The 16,920-nt window shown below is 49.0% G+C and overlaps 1 protein-coding gene across 1 annotated transcript; it reads right to left on the bottom strand.

Moving 5' to 3' along the window:
• Positions 1-7,473: 7,473 nt before the first annotated feature.
• On the bottom strand, positions 7,474-16,547 carry UPK1A (uroplakin 1A; the record flags this gene model as incomplete). The annotated part of the gene is made up of 8 exons (XM_082862445.1): positions 16,504-16,547; positions 16,001-16,092; positions 14,289-14,489; positions 11,130-11,204; positions 10,889-10,996; positions 8,998-9,177; positions 7,598-7,681; positions 7,474-7,518 (listed from the first exon to the last, which is right to left on the bottom strand). Exons 2-8 carry the CDS (start codon positions 16,082-16,084, stop codon positions 7,474-7,476), a joined length of 777 nt encoding a protein of 258 aa, XP_082718571.1. The 5' UTR covers positions 16,085-16,092; positions 16,504-16,547.
• Between the last annotated feature and the right edge of the window lie 373 nt (positions 16,548-16,920).

Here is a 16,920-nt window from a genome sequence, read left to right as displayed (position 1 = left end):
TGGACTGCCAGGGAATTCACAGCTTTTTACCTTTTATATTTTATTTATTTCCATTCCAGTGCCCATGGCATCTGAGGTGGCCACCTGAGAGCTATCTAAGGGAAACTTGATGTCTTTAATAGATCTCCTGCTTGGGTTTTGAAACATGAATTAAGTCAAAACATTGTCTCAAACTTCTGTGATATCTGAAATTTGGAAAAAGCACTTATTCACAGGACAACTCTTTGATTACTGGAGGAACAGCTCAAGGTCCAGGCTACTGTTGGCATTAACTATTTCCTATCTAGCTTCCTTCTGGGAACTGTAAGCTGTTTGAGGAGATCACAACTGTGGGATACTCTCAAATAAAGGCATTTGATACTTCTGCTGGGGACTGCTGGCACCTTTTCATCATCCTGGTTAGATTGTTAAAATAGCCTCCATAATTCTCCTCCCTTCTGCACACCTCCCATACTCAGTCTGGCCTTAACCACTGACTTGCTTCACCCAATACGATAATAGCACATGTGGCAAAAGCAGAACATTGAAAATTGCTTACGCACCTTGGGACTTGTCTTTTCTTGCTGCTGTTGGGAACCCTGCAAGCACCACCATGTGAATGTGCTTGCGCTGGCCTTCTTTAGACACATGGCCCAGTCAGAGCCCTCACCCCAGCTACCTACACCAACTTCCAGCCAGCCACACATGTGAGGGAGGCTACCCTAGACCAACAAGCCCCCAGCCACCCCATAGCTGACTGCAGCTGCATGCGTACGCCCAGGTGAGAAAAACTGAAGAGCTGCCTGGCTGACTGAGCTCAGCCCAAATGGTCCCACAGAATCAGCAGCTAAAAATTAATCATTATTTTAAGTCACTGTGTTTTGGCATGTTAACAAAATTAACCAGTATACCCTGGGCTAGAGCGGTTTCTAGGCAACAAATATATTTGCTTTGGCTCTGGGTATACATCTTGAAACCTGAAAAATCCCTTCAGTTCCTAGACCTGTTCCCTCAATTTTCTGAATACATTTTTATGAGATGAATTTTAGTGCCAGGGATCAAATGCCAGGATCTTTTGATCATTTTTTCCAGCAGCCCTAGAAGTGGTTCTTCAAAAAGACCATTTTCTCTGTTTTTCATCTTTCTATTTCCATTTGAAGACCATCTGAAAAGACAGTGAGAAATCAGGATTCTATTTCCTGTTTTCAATAGGTTTCTTACTTGGGTTAAGGGGTGCGTCCCTAGCTGGGTTAATGAAGGTGGCTTAGGAAAGTGTGGAGAAGAACCCCAGCCACCTGCTGGTCACAGCTCCGTTGGAACAACAAGGAAGAACCGGAATCTGGAAAGAACCCCTAACTTCTGCCGTGTCCCTCCAGCGCCCTCTACTCACAAGACCTAACCTTGTGCTAAATGATACATGGAATTCAGAGGCATAGCCATAATATGTTTTTCGAAACCAAGAAATTCACACTAGTACAGGACTATTAACTAAACTCCAGACATTATTTGGATTGCACTAGTTTTTCCACTAATGTCTTGTCTTTTCAGGATCCAACATAGGATATCACATTGCATTTAGCATACATTCAGTTTTTTCTTTGTTTAATTTTTAAATTTTATTTATTTTTTAATACAGCAGGTTCTTATTAGTTATCTATTACATATTATAATTACATAATTATAATTACATAATATCTATACATATTAGTGTATATACGTCAATTAGTTATCTATTACATATTATAATTACATAATTATAATTATATAATATCTATACATATTAGTGTATCTATGTCAATCCCAATCTCCCAATTCATCCCACCATCCCCCCGGCCACTTTCCCCCTTGGTGTCCATACGTTTGTTCTCTACATCTGTGTCTCTATTTCTGCCCTGCAAACTGGTTCAGCTGTACCATGTTTCTAGGTTCCACGTATATGTGTTAATATATGATATTTGTTTTTCTCTTTCTGACTTACTTCACTCTCGCATACATTCAGTTTTGCACGTTGCATTTTTCTCAGTGAACAATCTATCTTGGAGATGATTTCATATCAGCAAATATAAATGTAGCTCCCTTGAAACTTAGCTGCAGAGTATTCTATGGTGTGAGAAAATGAATTGTATAACTAGTTCTCTTCTGATGTGATTCAGGCTGTTTCTCAGTTATTGCTTTTCTGTTACCCTTGTACATGGGTCTTTGCACACTCTCGGGAGTGTATATGCAGGATAGATTCCCAGAGGTGGAATCGGTTGGGTCAAAGGGGTGTGGGTTTTACATTTCAGTGAAGAAGTCAACTTGCTCTCATGGAAGGAGTGTAAGCAACAGTGTATGTAGTCAGAGGTGTGTGCCTGCTTGATTGCTATAATATACATGAGTTTATTCTTTCCATTCTATGATCTCCAGTGGTGAAAGAGAGGTTGGTTCAATGGGACAGGAGGGTGGAATTCCCTGGTGGTCCAGCAGCTAGGACTCTGCACTTCCACTGCAGGGGGCACAGGTTTGATCCCTGCTCGGGGAACTAAGATCCCGCAAGCTGTGCGGCACGGCCAAAATTAAAAAAAATAAAAGGGGGGACAGGAGGGAGAGATAGGCTTGGGGAAGTAGCAAGGAGACAGGCCACAGGGCCCCTCAGTGCCAGGCTGAGCAGCTGGACTTTGTGCTGAGGGCACTGGGGAGCCACGGAGGGTTAGAGGCCGGATCCAGCTCTGGACAGACATGGTCCTTTAGAGGTGCAGTAGGAACAGCCATCGAATGGCTGCCTCTCTCTTGGGTGGTCCTGGGAGCCTCACTCACCTGGCGCTCATCTCTTTGCTCCTCTCTCACCCACAGGAGTGGGCCTCTGGGTGAAAAGGCCAGGGCAGACAAACCCGTCCTGCCAGCCGAGGCCTGCCTTGGCCAGGCCGCACCGCTGCCATTCCAGCTGAGCAAATATGTGGCCAGATGAAGCCAGAGAAGGGAGTGGCAGATGTGGGACAGAGGCGGAGGCCCCGTACCTGCTGCCCAGAGGCCAGCTTGACTCCAAGACCCCAGCATCTGACAAGCAAGGCCTGACCTGTTTTAACAGCTCAGGTAAAGTCTGAAAATGTTTAGCAAGGTAATTCTTTTCTCAGTACACATCTCATGTCCTACAGTGAAGTTTTTATTAATATTTATTTTTTTTCTTCTTTAAAAAGATTATCAATCATTACCCGTTCATCCATCCATCTCTCTAGTATTCATCTCTTTTATTTATACAGTTACTACCAGAAGTGAAAAATCAAGAGCAGCTTGTTTGTAGTCGTCTGCAGTGGGCGCTGGAGATGGGACGGGGCAGGTGTCTGGTTTTCCCAGCTCTGGTCTCTCTGAAGTTGCTCAGTGGTGAGCTGCCTTTAAGTTTCCTTTGCCAGTCACTTCTGTGGATCTTACTTGAAACAGAAAGGCCTACAGAGGGACACCCACTTCTTCTGCTTCAGGAACTGTCTATTGGAAATTGGATCACATCCCATTCCACCAGGCAAGTTTGAGCTCCATTGTTAAATTGCAATAGCCAATGTGAGATTGATGGCTAGAGAGGAGTATCTGTCTTCAGGAGGCTGTGGTTGTATGATCAGAACTAGCTCTGAGTAGGAGTGTTAAGAAAAATCAGCTGAGTAAATCTGAAGATCTAATTGGTTTTATTCAACAAGTCATGCATTAGGCAGCATCCCGTCTAGTAAGTAGAAAGGAGCTCTCTTAATATTTATTTTTATTGGAGGGCAAAAGCAAGAGTCATCATAGAATATTTGGAAAATACCAAAATGCCCAAGGAATGAAATAAAAATCCCCCTCAAGTGTCTCTTCTTCCTTGATAACCAGGGCTAACCTTTGGGAGACTGTGTTTTACAACTTTAACACAAACACAAACATACTTGAATTTTTATCAGAAAAGCAATCATACTTGGCATGCCTTTTTGTAATCTTCTTTTTTCACTTAACAGTGAAAAAAGGTATTCTCCCACGACATTAAATATTCTTTTGCAGTGTGACGTTTAAGGAAAGATTTGATTTTAGGCATATCAATCTCCACTAACTCCACAAACGTTCTTGAAGGACCCTCAGGCAAAAAGCGTTATATTAACGCTAACATATGCTGAGCCCATGGGTTGAACATCTCAGCGAAAGCACCAAGCATTTTCAGGTATGATTTGACTTTTGAAAGCACAGATATGTGAGTCACTTCGATGAGCTGGCTACGGTACATCGAGACGGTGGAGCCCCAAACCTTTGAAACTGGGGCTTACCAGACACAGTAGCAGCCTTACCGGCAGTTTATTTCTGCATTTGGTTCTGATGGCACGGAATTTAGAAAATTCTTGATTCATAGTAAAGAGGTCTATGGGTTCCGGAGCTCTTAGAATGTATTGGACCCTAAGCTATGCGGTAGGGACTGCTAGAACCCCATTTTATAGAGGGGCACATGGAGGCTCAGAGTGTGGTGGAGGTGTGGTGAGAACCCAGTACTGCCTCTCTGCCTTTCTCAGAGAATCTAAGTCACGGGCTGGGTCACTGTGAACTTGCTCCTGAGGGCACACCTGAATTTAAAAGCAGATTGGAATGAAATCCCCCCTTTCCTTGACATGTTTACAACGTGGTCAAATATGTGCTCAGGGATGGGGGAGAAGTTTCATTCCAGGGCCTGCAGAAAAGCCTGTTAGGCCAGTTAACCTGGAGGGACTCTTGTGTGTTAAAATATGGTATGTGTAACAACTACACGGCATTTAAAAAAATTCTGGCTTGAAAAGCAAAGCTGTACATTGTTTAGTATCTTAGAAACCCCTTTACTAGTTTTTGTTTTTGAAAAGTAATAGATTATCTTTACGAACATCTTTTTCAAACATTATAAAGATATATATGGTGTGAAAATTCCTCCTCTGGGCCCTCTATCCCGTACCATATATATATGTATATAGAATTTTTATAAAAATGAAATCACTTATGCTTATTCTGCTCCTTGCCTTATCTACTTACAACAGAGCATGATGATCGATGACACAGCTATACTCTGGAATACACTGCAACAGTCAAAAAAAAATAAAAAGAGGTGAATTCATATATACTGACATGGAAAGATGCCCAAAATATACAGTTAAGTGGAGGAAACAAGTTGCAAAGCAATATTTGAAGCATTATTCTATTAAGTGTGTGTGCATGTGTGTGCTCATATAAGTATATATAGATATGTCGATATAAACTTTTGAAAAGCCAAAAAGGACATTTATCATGTATTAATAGCAGTTATCTACAGATTTGGGGGGGAGTTTCCTGGGGAGCGGAACATGGGACACTTCCATTTGTAAATTTTTATAATCTTTTAAGTGGAAGAGTTATCAATGATTTTTGATTTTTAAAAGTATTTTCCCTAATTCTTCTAAAAATTATTTTAAAAACCTTGACCCATTTATTTTAAAAGACAAGACCTACCCTTCATATGTAACTACAGGGATAAAAGTACCGTATGTGGTTTGTAAGTGTTTCTACTTGCATTTCTTGGAGATTTTTGTCATGTTAAAACATTATTTTTTACTGCTGTGTGTGGTATTCTAGAGAATAGACATAGCACAGCTAATTTAAGCAGTCCCCTACTGAGGTTCATTTAGGTTACTGTAATGAACTTTCTAATTCTTTATACCATTATGATATCTTTTTATATCAGTTCACATAGATCTATCTTCTCTTTAACAGCCACAGAGAATTCCAGTCCAAGGATATAACATGAGTTGTACATCCCACCCCCTGCTGATGGAGGTTAGGTTGTTTCCAATTTTTCACCCTAATAGATTTGACCAATACAGATTTTTTTTTTTTTTTTTGCGGTACGCGGGCCTCTCACTGCTGTGGCCTCTCCCGTTGCGGAGCACAGGCTCCGGACGCGCAGGCTCAGCGGCCATGGCTCACGGGCCCAGCCACTCCGCGGCATGTGGGATCTTCCCGGACCGGGGCACGAACCCGTGTCCCCTGCATCGGCAGGCGGACTCTCAACCATTGCGCCACCAGGGAAGCCCCAGATTTTTTTTAAAGTATATTTTCAAAAGCTGACATCTGAATTCAGCATTTGCAGACCATCTGCAGACCAGTAAACGAGGACCCTGAGAAACCTCATTTGATGGGGAAGGAAGACAAACTCCTCACAGGGCCTAATTGCTGTAAAGTGGCCAGAGCATGAGCCTGCTTCAGAGAGGACAAAACAGCAGTGATGAGATTCTTAAACTGTTTGCTCTCAGGCACCCCTTAGAGAACCTTCTGGAAGCTTTAGTCCCTAGTAGGAGGATGTCTGTCACCTGTACTGGCCCAGCATCCCTGCACTCTGATTTTCCTTTGGTAAACAACGCCCTTTCCTAACACCACCCCTGGATGCATCCTTAGCAGGAATGTTAATCCACAGAGCCTGACCTTCCCCAACCAAAGAGTGGGTCTAGAACCTACACCAAGTCAGTGAGATTTAATCCCTGACCTTGGCAAAGGTTATTGGGAAAGAGGCCCTTTCTCGCTGCTCTGTGGCCTAGCTATAAAGATGTAAGTCTGGTGTCGCCAGAGAAATCCTGCCTGAGAATGAAGCAGGTTTCCTGGAGACCTAGACTGAACCCCTGGATCCAGACATGCCTGAAGCTAGCCTTACTGACTCAGTTACGTGAGCCAATACTTTCTATTTTGTGTTTCAGTCAGTGCCAGCTGGGTTTCTGCCACTTCCATTGGAAGAGTTCTGGTTCATTCGCCTCGGCCTCCGAAGAAAACAAATTAACTCATTCAAGCAGTATTTATTGAATATCCATGCTCAGCCCTGTGCCGGGCAATACTGGGGATATTAAAGTAACCATAACAGAACTTGTCCCTCCCCTCATGGCAGTCCCAGTCTACCAGAGCTTAAATAGACAATCACAAACTATTCAGTGATGGTGACGACATCCAGCATGAAGAAGGAGCTCAGGGAGCTACTAGAGAGGCATCCGCGAGTGGGGTGGTAAGATCAGGGAAGGGTCCCCCCCTCCAGGACAGGACTTCAAGTTGACACTGAAAGATGGGCCAGGAATCAGCCAAGTGAGATGGGGTTAAGGTCTAAGGGTCCGTGCACACATGTCCAGGGGTTTCAGGGCACCCCAACTCCCAGCAGGGCTCAGAAACCTGGTAAAACATCTTTGGAGGGGCCTGGTGGCGCAGCGGTTGAGAGTCCGCCTGCCGATGCAGGGGACACGGGTTCATGCCCCGGTCCGGGAAGATCCCACATGCCGCGGAGTGGCTGGGCCCGTGAGCCATGGCCGCTGAGCCTGCGCGCCTCCGGAGCCTGTGCTCCGCAACGGGAGAGGCCACAACAGTGAGAGGCCCGAGTACCGCAAAAAAAAAAAAACAAAAAAAAAACTTTGAAGTGGAGGGAGGGAAGGGTGGAGGAGGTAGGGAAGGGAGAGGTGGGGCGGCGTCGCAGCTGGAGGGAGCAGGGGCAGGGGAGCTGAGTGTGCACGTGGGCTTCCCTTCTCTTCCTCACAACGTGCTGTAGAAACGCATGGCCATCAGCATCACAGGAAGCTGGAGGGGAGGAGGCAGGTGAGGGGCGCCCCAGCCTCACAGCCGCATCCCACCCAGCCCACAGGCTCCCGCTTCTCACCGTCCACATCAGGATGGCGAACCCAAACCATGAGATGCCCCACGTGTAGCTGTCGATGGCGTGGCCAATGTGTTCGAAGCAGCCCTGGGCAGGGGGAACATGGGGGTCTGAAAAAATGCCTGGGGAGGCTGGCTGCTGAAAGCAAGAGTCACTGGGTGCCCTTGGGAAAGTCACTTCCTGCCTCGAGCCTTGGTTTTCTTACCTGTGGGACCATGAGGAAGTGGGTTTCTCACCCTGGGGATCACGGCAGTGTCTCCCTCCCAGGGCGGTTTCAGGGAGCCAGGGATGTGATGTTAACCCAGGCCCTGCACAAGCAGGTGCTGCCCCGATGGTGCCTATGACAGTCTGAGGGTGATTTTGTTTTGGGCTGGCTTTCCATGCTGCCCCCAAGTTCCAAGGGTTTGAAATACGCCTTTAGGATCAGTCCAGTTCTGACACCTCCTCATCTGGAGGTAAGGCTGAGTGGGCCCAGAGCCCCACACCTGTCGCCTTCATGTAGACCCCTGCTTGGCCCAACTTGGAAGCAGCCAAGAACAAAGGTTCCGGGTGTGTGCCCTGGAGTCAGGCGGGATGGAGCTGGGGGCCGGCTCTGCCGCTTGTTGGCTATGGGGCCTAGCTAGGATTCTGACCCTCTGAGTCTCAGTTTTGCTATCTGTGAAATGGCGATCTTTGACAGCACTGCCCTCCGAAAGCAGTCGTGGTGATGCTGTGAGATGATGCATGTAAGCGCTCTGCAGAGAGCCAGGGTTCAAGGAAGGGCTGTCCGACCCTGGTGGCGGTGATGGTTTGCATACAGGCTCCCCTCTCCGTGACACCTGATCTAAGGCATGACGGTGAAGCGCCCCCAGGCAGCGAAGGGGACCGGTTCTCCTCCTCTGGTTTCTCTCTCTGCCTCTGCACTCCCTTTGCAGGAGTTAAAGCACCTGGTTGGGGCCTGACTGCCTGAAATCACATCCCAACTCCATCCGTCACTAGTGAGGCTCATCATCTGTAAAGTGAGGTAATTATAATCTTTACCTCATAAGGCTGTGGTGAGAATTAAATAAGGTAAAAACTGAAAGCACCTACAAGGAGGCCTGGTACAAAGTATCAGCTCAATAAATGTTGGTTGTTATTGGTGTTGTGCTGCTGATACTGTTATTGTTGCTTTTATCCCCAGACAACCCGAGAAAAGTTTCGGGCGCCGCCAGGTCTGGATCAGATCAAACCGGAAACGGGGTTCATCCTGCTGACTTGCAGAGGGAGGGAGGGACAGATGGAGAGTTGAGAGAGTCAGAGGGAGGGGAGAGAAGGAGAAAGCCAGATGGGAGGGAGGAGCAGACAGACAGACAGGGAGGGAAAAAGAAGAACCAGAGAGGGCCAGAGAGACCGACAGACACAGCAGGGGGGAGGAGACACACCTTGGTGAACAGGTAGTCCAAGTGGCCCAGGCGGCAGCCTTCTTCACTGAGGGGGATGAAGTTGCCAGTCCGTCGACAGCACAGCGGGGGCCAGGGGAACACCACCTCTGGGGTGGTGGCCCGGAAGGCTGATGTGAAGTTCACCCAATCCATGGGACCTGACGTGCCACAGCACTCTTGCTGGAGAGAGAGGCAGGGGTCAGGAGGACTCTGGCTCAGAGAGGACAGCCGCTCCCCTGAGGTCACACAGCGAGGAAGGATAAGGTTGGCCTGCACTTCCCCACATCCTGGGCCTCCTCGAAGAGGGGCAGCAGTGTCTGTGTGTGGGCAAAGGAGCAGAAGATACTGGTCCCAGCACCCCGAGGCTGATGGGGGATTTGGCTCAAACCCACACTCGTGATTTATTTTAAATAGTTTTGAAAAAAAAATTCATTGGAAAAAAAAATTTTTTTAATTAGCTGTCAACAAAACCTGAGGTAAATGACACCAAAAGGCAGATTTCTAGCTTCTCCTGACCCCCATGGGTGTTTAATTTGTGACTCTCAAATGATGAAAACATAGGCTCCTTCAAACCTGGGTCTCAGTCCAGGCTAGCTGCATGACGAACCAAACGGGAACCTCAATTTCCCTTGGGTCCTCAATATTCTCCTCTTGTGCTGCCGTATCTTGTTGAGTTTAATTAAGAATGTGGCTTCTGGAAGTTGGCAGCCTGGGTTTGAGTCCTTTTGGTTCTGTGACCTACCAGCTGCGTGACCTCGTGCAAACCCTCAGCTTCCTGCCTTGGTTTCCTCACCTCTAAAGAGCTGATCTTCTTTATGGACTGGTTGTAAGGCTTAAATAAGCTTGAAAGTGCTTTGAATGGCGCTAAACAAAAGATAGTGCTCTTTAATGTTTTTTTGTTTGTTTTGCGGTACGCGGGCCTCCCACTGCTGTGGCCTCTCCCGTTGCGGAGCACAGGCTCCGGATGCGCAGGCTCAGCGGCCATGGCTCACGGGCCCAGCCGCTCCGCGGCATGTGGGATCCTCCCGGACCGGGGCATGAACCCGTGTCCCCTGCATCGGCAGGCGGATTCTCAACCACTGCGCCACCAGGGAAGCCCTGTTGTTATTTTTTTAATTGAACAATTCTTCTTCTTCTTCTTCTTCTTTTTTTTTGGCAGCTCCCTCGCCGATATGCAGATCTTAGTTTCCCAGCTAGGGATCAAACCCGTGTCCCCTGTGGTGGAAGCATGGAGTCGTAACCACTGGACCACCATCTGTTATTATTATTACTATTGTTACTACTAAGACAGCAGGTGTGGACTTCCCTGGTGGCCCAGTGGTTAAGAATCCTCCTGCCAATGCAGGGGACATGGGTTTGAGCCCTGGTCTGGGAAGATCCCACATGCCGCGGAGCAACTAAGCCCGTGCGCCACAACTACTGAGCCTGCGTGCCGGAACTACTGAAGTTCGCGTGCCTAGAGCCCATGGTCCTCAACAAGAGAAGCCACCGCAATGAGAAGCCCGCGCACCTCAACCAAGAGTAACCCCTGTTCGCTGCAACTAGAGAAAGCCCACGCACAGCAGTGAAGACCCAACGCAGCCAAAAAAAAAAAAAAAAAAGAAAAGGCAGCATGTGCAATGGTTAAGAGCAGGGGCTCTGGATCTAGGTTTGGATCCCAGCTCTGCCCCTTACCAACCATATGACCCTGGGCAAGTGATTTTCCCTCTTTTGGGCCTGTTTTCATCCCGAAAATGGCAAGGACCAGAGCCTCTCCCTCATAAGAACCACAGGAGTGGATATCATCTACCGGTGGGCATAATGGGAGCCCTAGTGGGGGCCATAATGGGAGACCTGGTCAGAGTCTCAGCTCTTCCAGCCCTCCCCACCCATCCTGCCTACCCTCGCCCACCTCAATCATGATGCGATCCCAGAGGCGGGTGAGTTCCCGGCCCTGGTCTGAGTCTGCACTGTAGAAGGTCAGCATCTGCTTGGTGATCAGGGATGGGCTGGACACCATCTGCAGTGGGCCGGGAAGAACAGGGTCCAGCGGGGCTGGGTGGGGAGAGAGATCGACCTCCACTGCCGGCCCAAGACCCTCACCAAACTCCCCCTGGAAGTCATGCCCCTCCCCTGTCCTCCCCCCGACTCACGTAGTCTCGGTGGGTGTAGGACGTGATGCAGGAGGCGCACTCAAAGATGTAGACGGTGAGCATGAGCACCAGGTACTGCGCAGAGACGGAGGGAGGGTCACAGGGACAGCCCTGGCAGGGCAAAGCCTGTGAAGTCACACCCCTCAAGGGATGGATCCCTGATGGGAATGCAATTTTTTTTTTTTTTTTTGGCCATGCCCCGACCAGGGATGGAACCTGGTCCTGGTGGCAAAAGCACCGAGTCCTCACCACTGGACCGCCAGGGAATTCCCAGAAACACAATTTTTTAAAAAGTATAGGACATGGATAAGGAAGATGTGGCACATATATACAATGGAATATTACTCAGCCATAAAAAGGAACGAAACTGAGTTATTTGTAGTGAGGTGGATGGACCTAGAGACTGTCATACAGAGTGAAGTAAGTCAGAAAGAGAAAAACAAATACCGTATGCTAACGCATATATATGGAATCTAAAAAAAAAAAAAAAGGTCATGAAGAACCTAGGGGCAAGATGGGAATAAAGATGCAGACCTACTAGAGAATGGACTTGAGGACACGGGGAGGGGTAAGGGTAAGCTGGGACAAAGTGAGAGAGTGGCATGGACTTATAAATACTACCAAATGTAAAATAGATAGCTAGTGGGAAGCAGCCGCATAGCCCAGGGAGATCAGCTGTTGCTTTGTGACCACCTAGAGGGGTGGGATAGGGAGGGTGGGAGGGAGACGCAAGAGGGAGGAGATATGGGGATATATGTATACGTATAGCTGATTCACTTTGTTATAAAGCAGAAACGAACACAACATTGTAAAGCAGTTATACTCCAATAAAGATGTTAAAAAAAAAAAGTATAGGACAATGTGAATGGAAACATCTACGTGGGGGATATACAGGTGTTCACCGTGCAAGTCTTTACCTTTTCTGTATATTCGAAATTTTTAAAAATAAAATGTTACAGGACAATGCAATCAACAAAAATATGTAAGGTATTCCCTTAACTGTTAACTGTTGGCGTGGATGCAGTAAAATGAATGCCTACTGTAGAAAAGAAAAAAATAAAGACATTCCTGAGACAACCAGGGACATCTGAACACAGATTGGGTATTGGAAGATAGATAGGAAGGGACTGGGGTGAATTTTGCACCATGTGCCCGCAGTACGGTGATTGGGGAAAGCAAAACAAAACAAAAAACCCCAAACCTGAAAAAGCTCTTTAACTGGTGTTTGAGGAAAATTATTTTTCTGATCCTCAGCTGTCCCCTCCCCTCCCCCTTAAAGCAACAGGGCGTGGGGTGTGGGTGTGCCAGCTCCACTGCCCAGACGAGATGATGTGGCCACGCATGCCTGGCTGCTTTAAAACCATGTCCTTATCACTCAGAGAAATGTGCACGCAGGTATTCACAGGGAAGTGACTTGGTGTCTGGAATGTGCTTCAAAATACCCCAGGAAAGAAAAATGTGGGCAGGCAGAGGGTAGGGGTAGAGGGGACGATGTGCGGGTGATATTGTGGAAACCAGGTGATAGGTACACAGGGTGCATCGTGCCATTCACTCTAGTCTGTTTGAAATTTCCCATAACAATTAAAAAAAAATCTGTGTCTTAGTTAGTGACAAACTAATAGGAGAGACAGACACAGACCTTTTTTCTTTTACTAGTTGGGTGAACTTTTAGGACTTTGGTTAAATTGTTCTGCCAGAGAACCAGATGCAGGAAAGAAAGAAAAAAAGAAGAAGAAAAGGAAAGGAAAAGAGCCTTTCCATGGCTCCACGTTACTCATAGAGAAGCCAAAGCCTTTACCAAGGCCTGCAGGTCCACCTGATAGGCCCACCTCCGCTCTCTCCCCTCTCTCCCCTCAAGGCCAGCAAACCTCCCCCCCCCACCCCGCCCCGCTGCTGTTCTCCTCCCCTGTCCGTCCTCAGTTCCTCTCACTCACTCACTCACCCCCACTTGGCTCCAGCCACACTGAACTCCTGTCCCCTCTGGCTTCAGAGCCTTTGCTCTTGCTGTTCCCTCCACCTGGAATGCTCTTTCTGCAGATACTCATGCGGCTCACTCCCTTACCAATCCCCCGCACCCCCCCCACCAGCCCCCGCCCCGGGTCTTCACTTTCTCTGCCTGCAAGATCTTCCCTTTCCCATCCCCAGCTCCAGCTCTCCCTTGCCTGGTCACTGTCTCCCCCATGAGAGTATCCTCCCCCACAGCAAGGGCTTTTATGGTTTGCTCACAAAATAGCCTAGCGCCCAGCGCAGGGTTTGGCACATGGTTCTTGCTGTATAAACATTTGTGGATTGGATAAGTAGCTGCTCCCAGGAATCCAAAAAGCCCTCAGCTGGGGAAAACCCAGCGTTGGCTCTGTGTCAGTGGGGCCAGGATTGGAATCCCTGGTCTCCCTATCATCTGGGCTGTGGGCCTCTTTGAACCTCAGTTTCCCCATCTGGTAAATGGGCAGAGAAGCACTAACTTCAGACGGATTCTGGGAGGATTGAAGGAGCTCATTTTCTAAACTGCTTAGCCTAGTGTCAGAACGTGAGAGGTACTTGGGGAGTGTGGGTTATTGCTGTGGGCAGAGATTAGGAGCCTAGGCTCAAGCACTGAAGTGCTCAGGTTTAAATCCTGGCTCTGTCACTCACTTGCTGTGCCACCCTGGATAAGTGGATTCCCTTCTCTGAGCCTCAGTTTCAACTCTGTCAAATGGGCCATGAAGATGATGATGATGATGAAGGTGATGATGGTACCTCACGGTGGGTTGTGAGGAGCAAATGAACTAATCTATGTAAAGCACGTAGAATGCAGTGAGCGCTCATTAAATGGTTGCTGTGCTATTATTATTGTCATTGTCATCAACAGAGCTCCCGAGCACGGACCCTGGAGACCAACCAGCTGAGGTTCAAATCCCAGTCCTGTTACTTAAGAGCCATCCTCCCAGGCAGAGCTGCCTTCCCTGCCTCCCCTGTGCCCCAGTTTTCTTTGCAAAATGGGGGTAACAGCTGAGCCTAGGTTGTTAGGTTATGGGCAGATTAACTGACCTGATTGCCACGAGGCCCAAGCGTGGCACCATGCGGAACACACACTAGTGGCTGCGGTGTGGTTGTTATTACGACTCTGTGAGGATGACTTTTGTGCCCAGCCGTCCCCATCCCTTCCTCCTGGGGCCTCACCGTGAGCATCATGGACCGGTGGCGGGAAAGCACTGCGCCCACACCAAAGCTGGCCACCACGAAGAAGGAGAAGCCGCAGAAGATGGCGATCCAGGCACCAGCGAAGACGTCATCCTTGCCCGAGACGCCCATCAGTGGGTACACGCGGTACTGGTCGGCGGTCACCCATACCGTTTCAGCAAACAGGGCCAGGCCTGACAGCTGGACAGGGCAGCCGGTTAGCAAGGCCTGCACAGGGGCAGCAGCCCCGGTTCCATGAGTCTCCGTGAGAAGGGCCTTCCCCATTCTGAGCCTCTACTGCCCTCTTGGTAAAGTGGGCACATAGTAAGAGTGGCAGAGATGTCACCTTCCATGAGCAGGGATGAAGGTGGGCAGGAGGCCATGAGGGAAGGGAGGACCCAGCCAGATCTCCGCCCCCACCCGCACCCCAGCTGCCAGTGGCTTCAAGGATACAAAGAGACGCTACATGCAAAGCCTGGCGCTCATGACTGGTACCGAGGAGATGCTAGGTTAGCCCGCCTCCCCTGAAGAGTGTTGCTATTCCCTGATGAGGGGAGCCTGGCCGTGGCCAGAACTATTACAAAAGCATCAACGCTTTGATCCAGCAATTCCACTTGCAGGAGTCAATCCTCCAGATACACCTGCCCAGGCAGGAAAATCACACACCCACAAGGTTATTCCCTGCAGCACCGTGGGTAAAGGAGCCAGGATGCCACACAATGGAGGGCTGGGCGGTTGTGGAAAAGGACAGGGAGGCTGTCTGAGGACTCATGTGGACAGAGAATGTGCACAGGAGGAAATGGGAGGCACGGAGCAGGGTGTGGAATGAGCTACGTTTGGGGCAAGAAAGGGGAGAAAATAGGTATATAGGTTCCTATTTGCTTGTATTTGCTTAAAGAAATATTGGAGAAAATAAAAATCTGGTTACCTGTTGGGATGGGGAACAAGGAGAGAGGAAGACGGCTCAGTGGATACCTTGCCAACAATCAAACTAACTCTCATAGAGTATTTACTGTGTGCATTGGTCCTGGAAACGGCTTTCTTTATGATAATCATCGTTGTTACCAGCTCTCCTGCACTACTGCTGTTATGGCCAACACAGAGAGCAACCACGTGTGCCAAATTCTGGCCTAAGCACAAATCCAATAACTCATTTTATCCTCTCAGCATTCCTATTTTATCTCCATCTTACAGATGAGAACACTGAGGCCCAGAGAGGTTACATCACTGGCCCCAAGTCCCACAATAGAAAGTGACAGAGCTGGGATTTGAACCCAGGCTGTCTGGCTCCAGAGCCATGTACAGGTATCATGTAATTAAAAGACATTGTTATTATACATTACTATTGGACTCCTGTGCACCAGTCGGGCACCTTACGTCCATAATCATGTTAATGATGATAGCTGGCACTGGTCAAGCACCTTTTTTGAGCTGAGGGCCATACATGGATTAATCCACACAACAATGCCCACAGTGTGGACATAATTTATAAATGGGGAAACAGGCACAGAGAAGTCAAGTCGCTTACTCAAGGTCACACAGCTGGGGAGAGGCAGAGCTGGGACTCGAATCGGGGCTTTTCTGACTTGAGAGCCAGGCAACACTGGCCATTAGGTGAGTCCTGAGCCCTCAGCTGTCCCACTCCCAGGCTCAGGACCGCCCCCCTCCTCTTCACCCGCCCACTGGGCTCCCAGCCCCAGGGAATGTCTCACCAGAATAATGATGTTTCCCACGACCAGCAGACCCACCACAACTGGAGACCCCTTCTCTGCTGTTGCTGCTGCTGCAGAAGCCATAGTCTTGCCTGGGACACACGAGCCGGGATGAGGCCAGGCAGGGGCCGGGAGAGGACCCACTGCCCCATTCCACACCCCAGCTGCCAGGGGCTGCTGCCAGCTCTCTGATGGGCCCAAGCCAGTACCAAGTGCGCCCAGCTTCCCACAACCCCAGCAGTGGGCCATTTTACAGAGGAGGAGGGAGTTCCCTGGTTGGTCCAGTGGTTAGGAGTCCACGCTCCCACTGCAGGGGACATGGGTTCAATCCCTGGATGGGGAACCAAGATCCCACAAGCTGAGTGGCTTGGCCAAATAAAAAAGAAGAAATGAAGCCTTGGGTGGGGCAGTCACTGGCCAGAGCTCAGGGCTGCCCCCCACCCCTAGCCTCAGACCTCCCCAGCTCCCCCTGCCCATTCAGACCCCCAGAGCCCCGTCCTCACCTTCTACACCTGAAGCCTCTCTGGCCAGGCCCTCCCACAGTGCCTCCCTATATATGCCCAGGCCCCTCCTTGGGCCAGTTTCCTGGAAGGGGGGAGGGTGTCTGGAGGAGAGGACAAGAGGTCAAGCTGGCAGATCAGTGTGGGAGAATAGTTTTATGAGACCCCTCCCTCAAGTGATTTACAGACCTGAAATTCCAGATTTTGCTAATATCTGGCCACGTGAGCAAGGTGAACTGCAGGGGCCTCTGGTTCCCAGTCTGTCATGGTGGTGGAGGGGGGCGGGGCGGAGAGGGCGAGTGCACCACCTGATGTCTCTCCTCAGGACTAGGGCCTTCCTGGGAGGAGGGAGAGATCCAAGTCAAACCCACACGTGAGGGGACTTTCCTGGTGGCCCAGTGAATCCACCTGCCAAGGCAG

Source organism: Leucopleurus acutus, assembly GCF_964270905.1.
Source record: "Leucopleurus acutus genome assembly, chromosome: 20".
Taxonomy (NCBI): Eukaryota; Metazoa; Chordata; class Mammalia; order Artiodactyla; family Delphinidae; genus Leucopleurus; species Leucopleurus acutus.
Note: the sequence above shows the minus strand (reverse complement) of the source record. Positions and strands in the feature narration are given on the sequence as shown.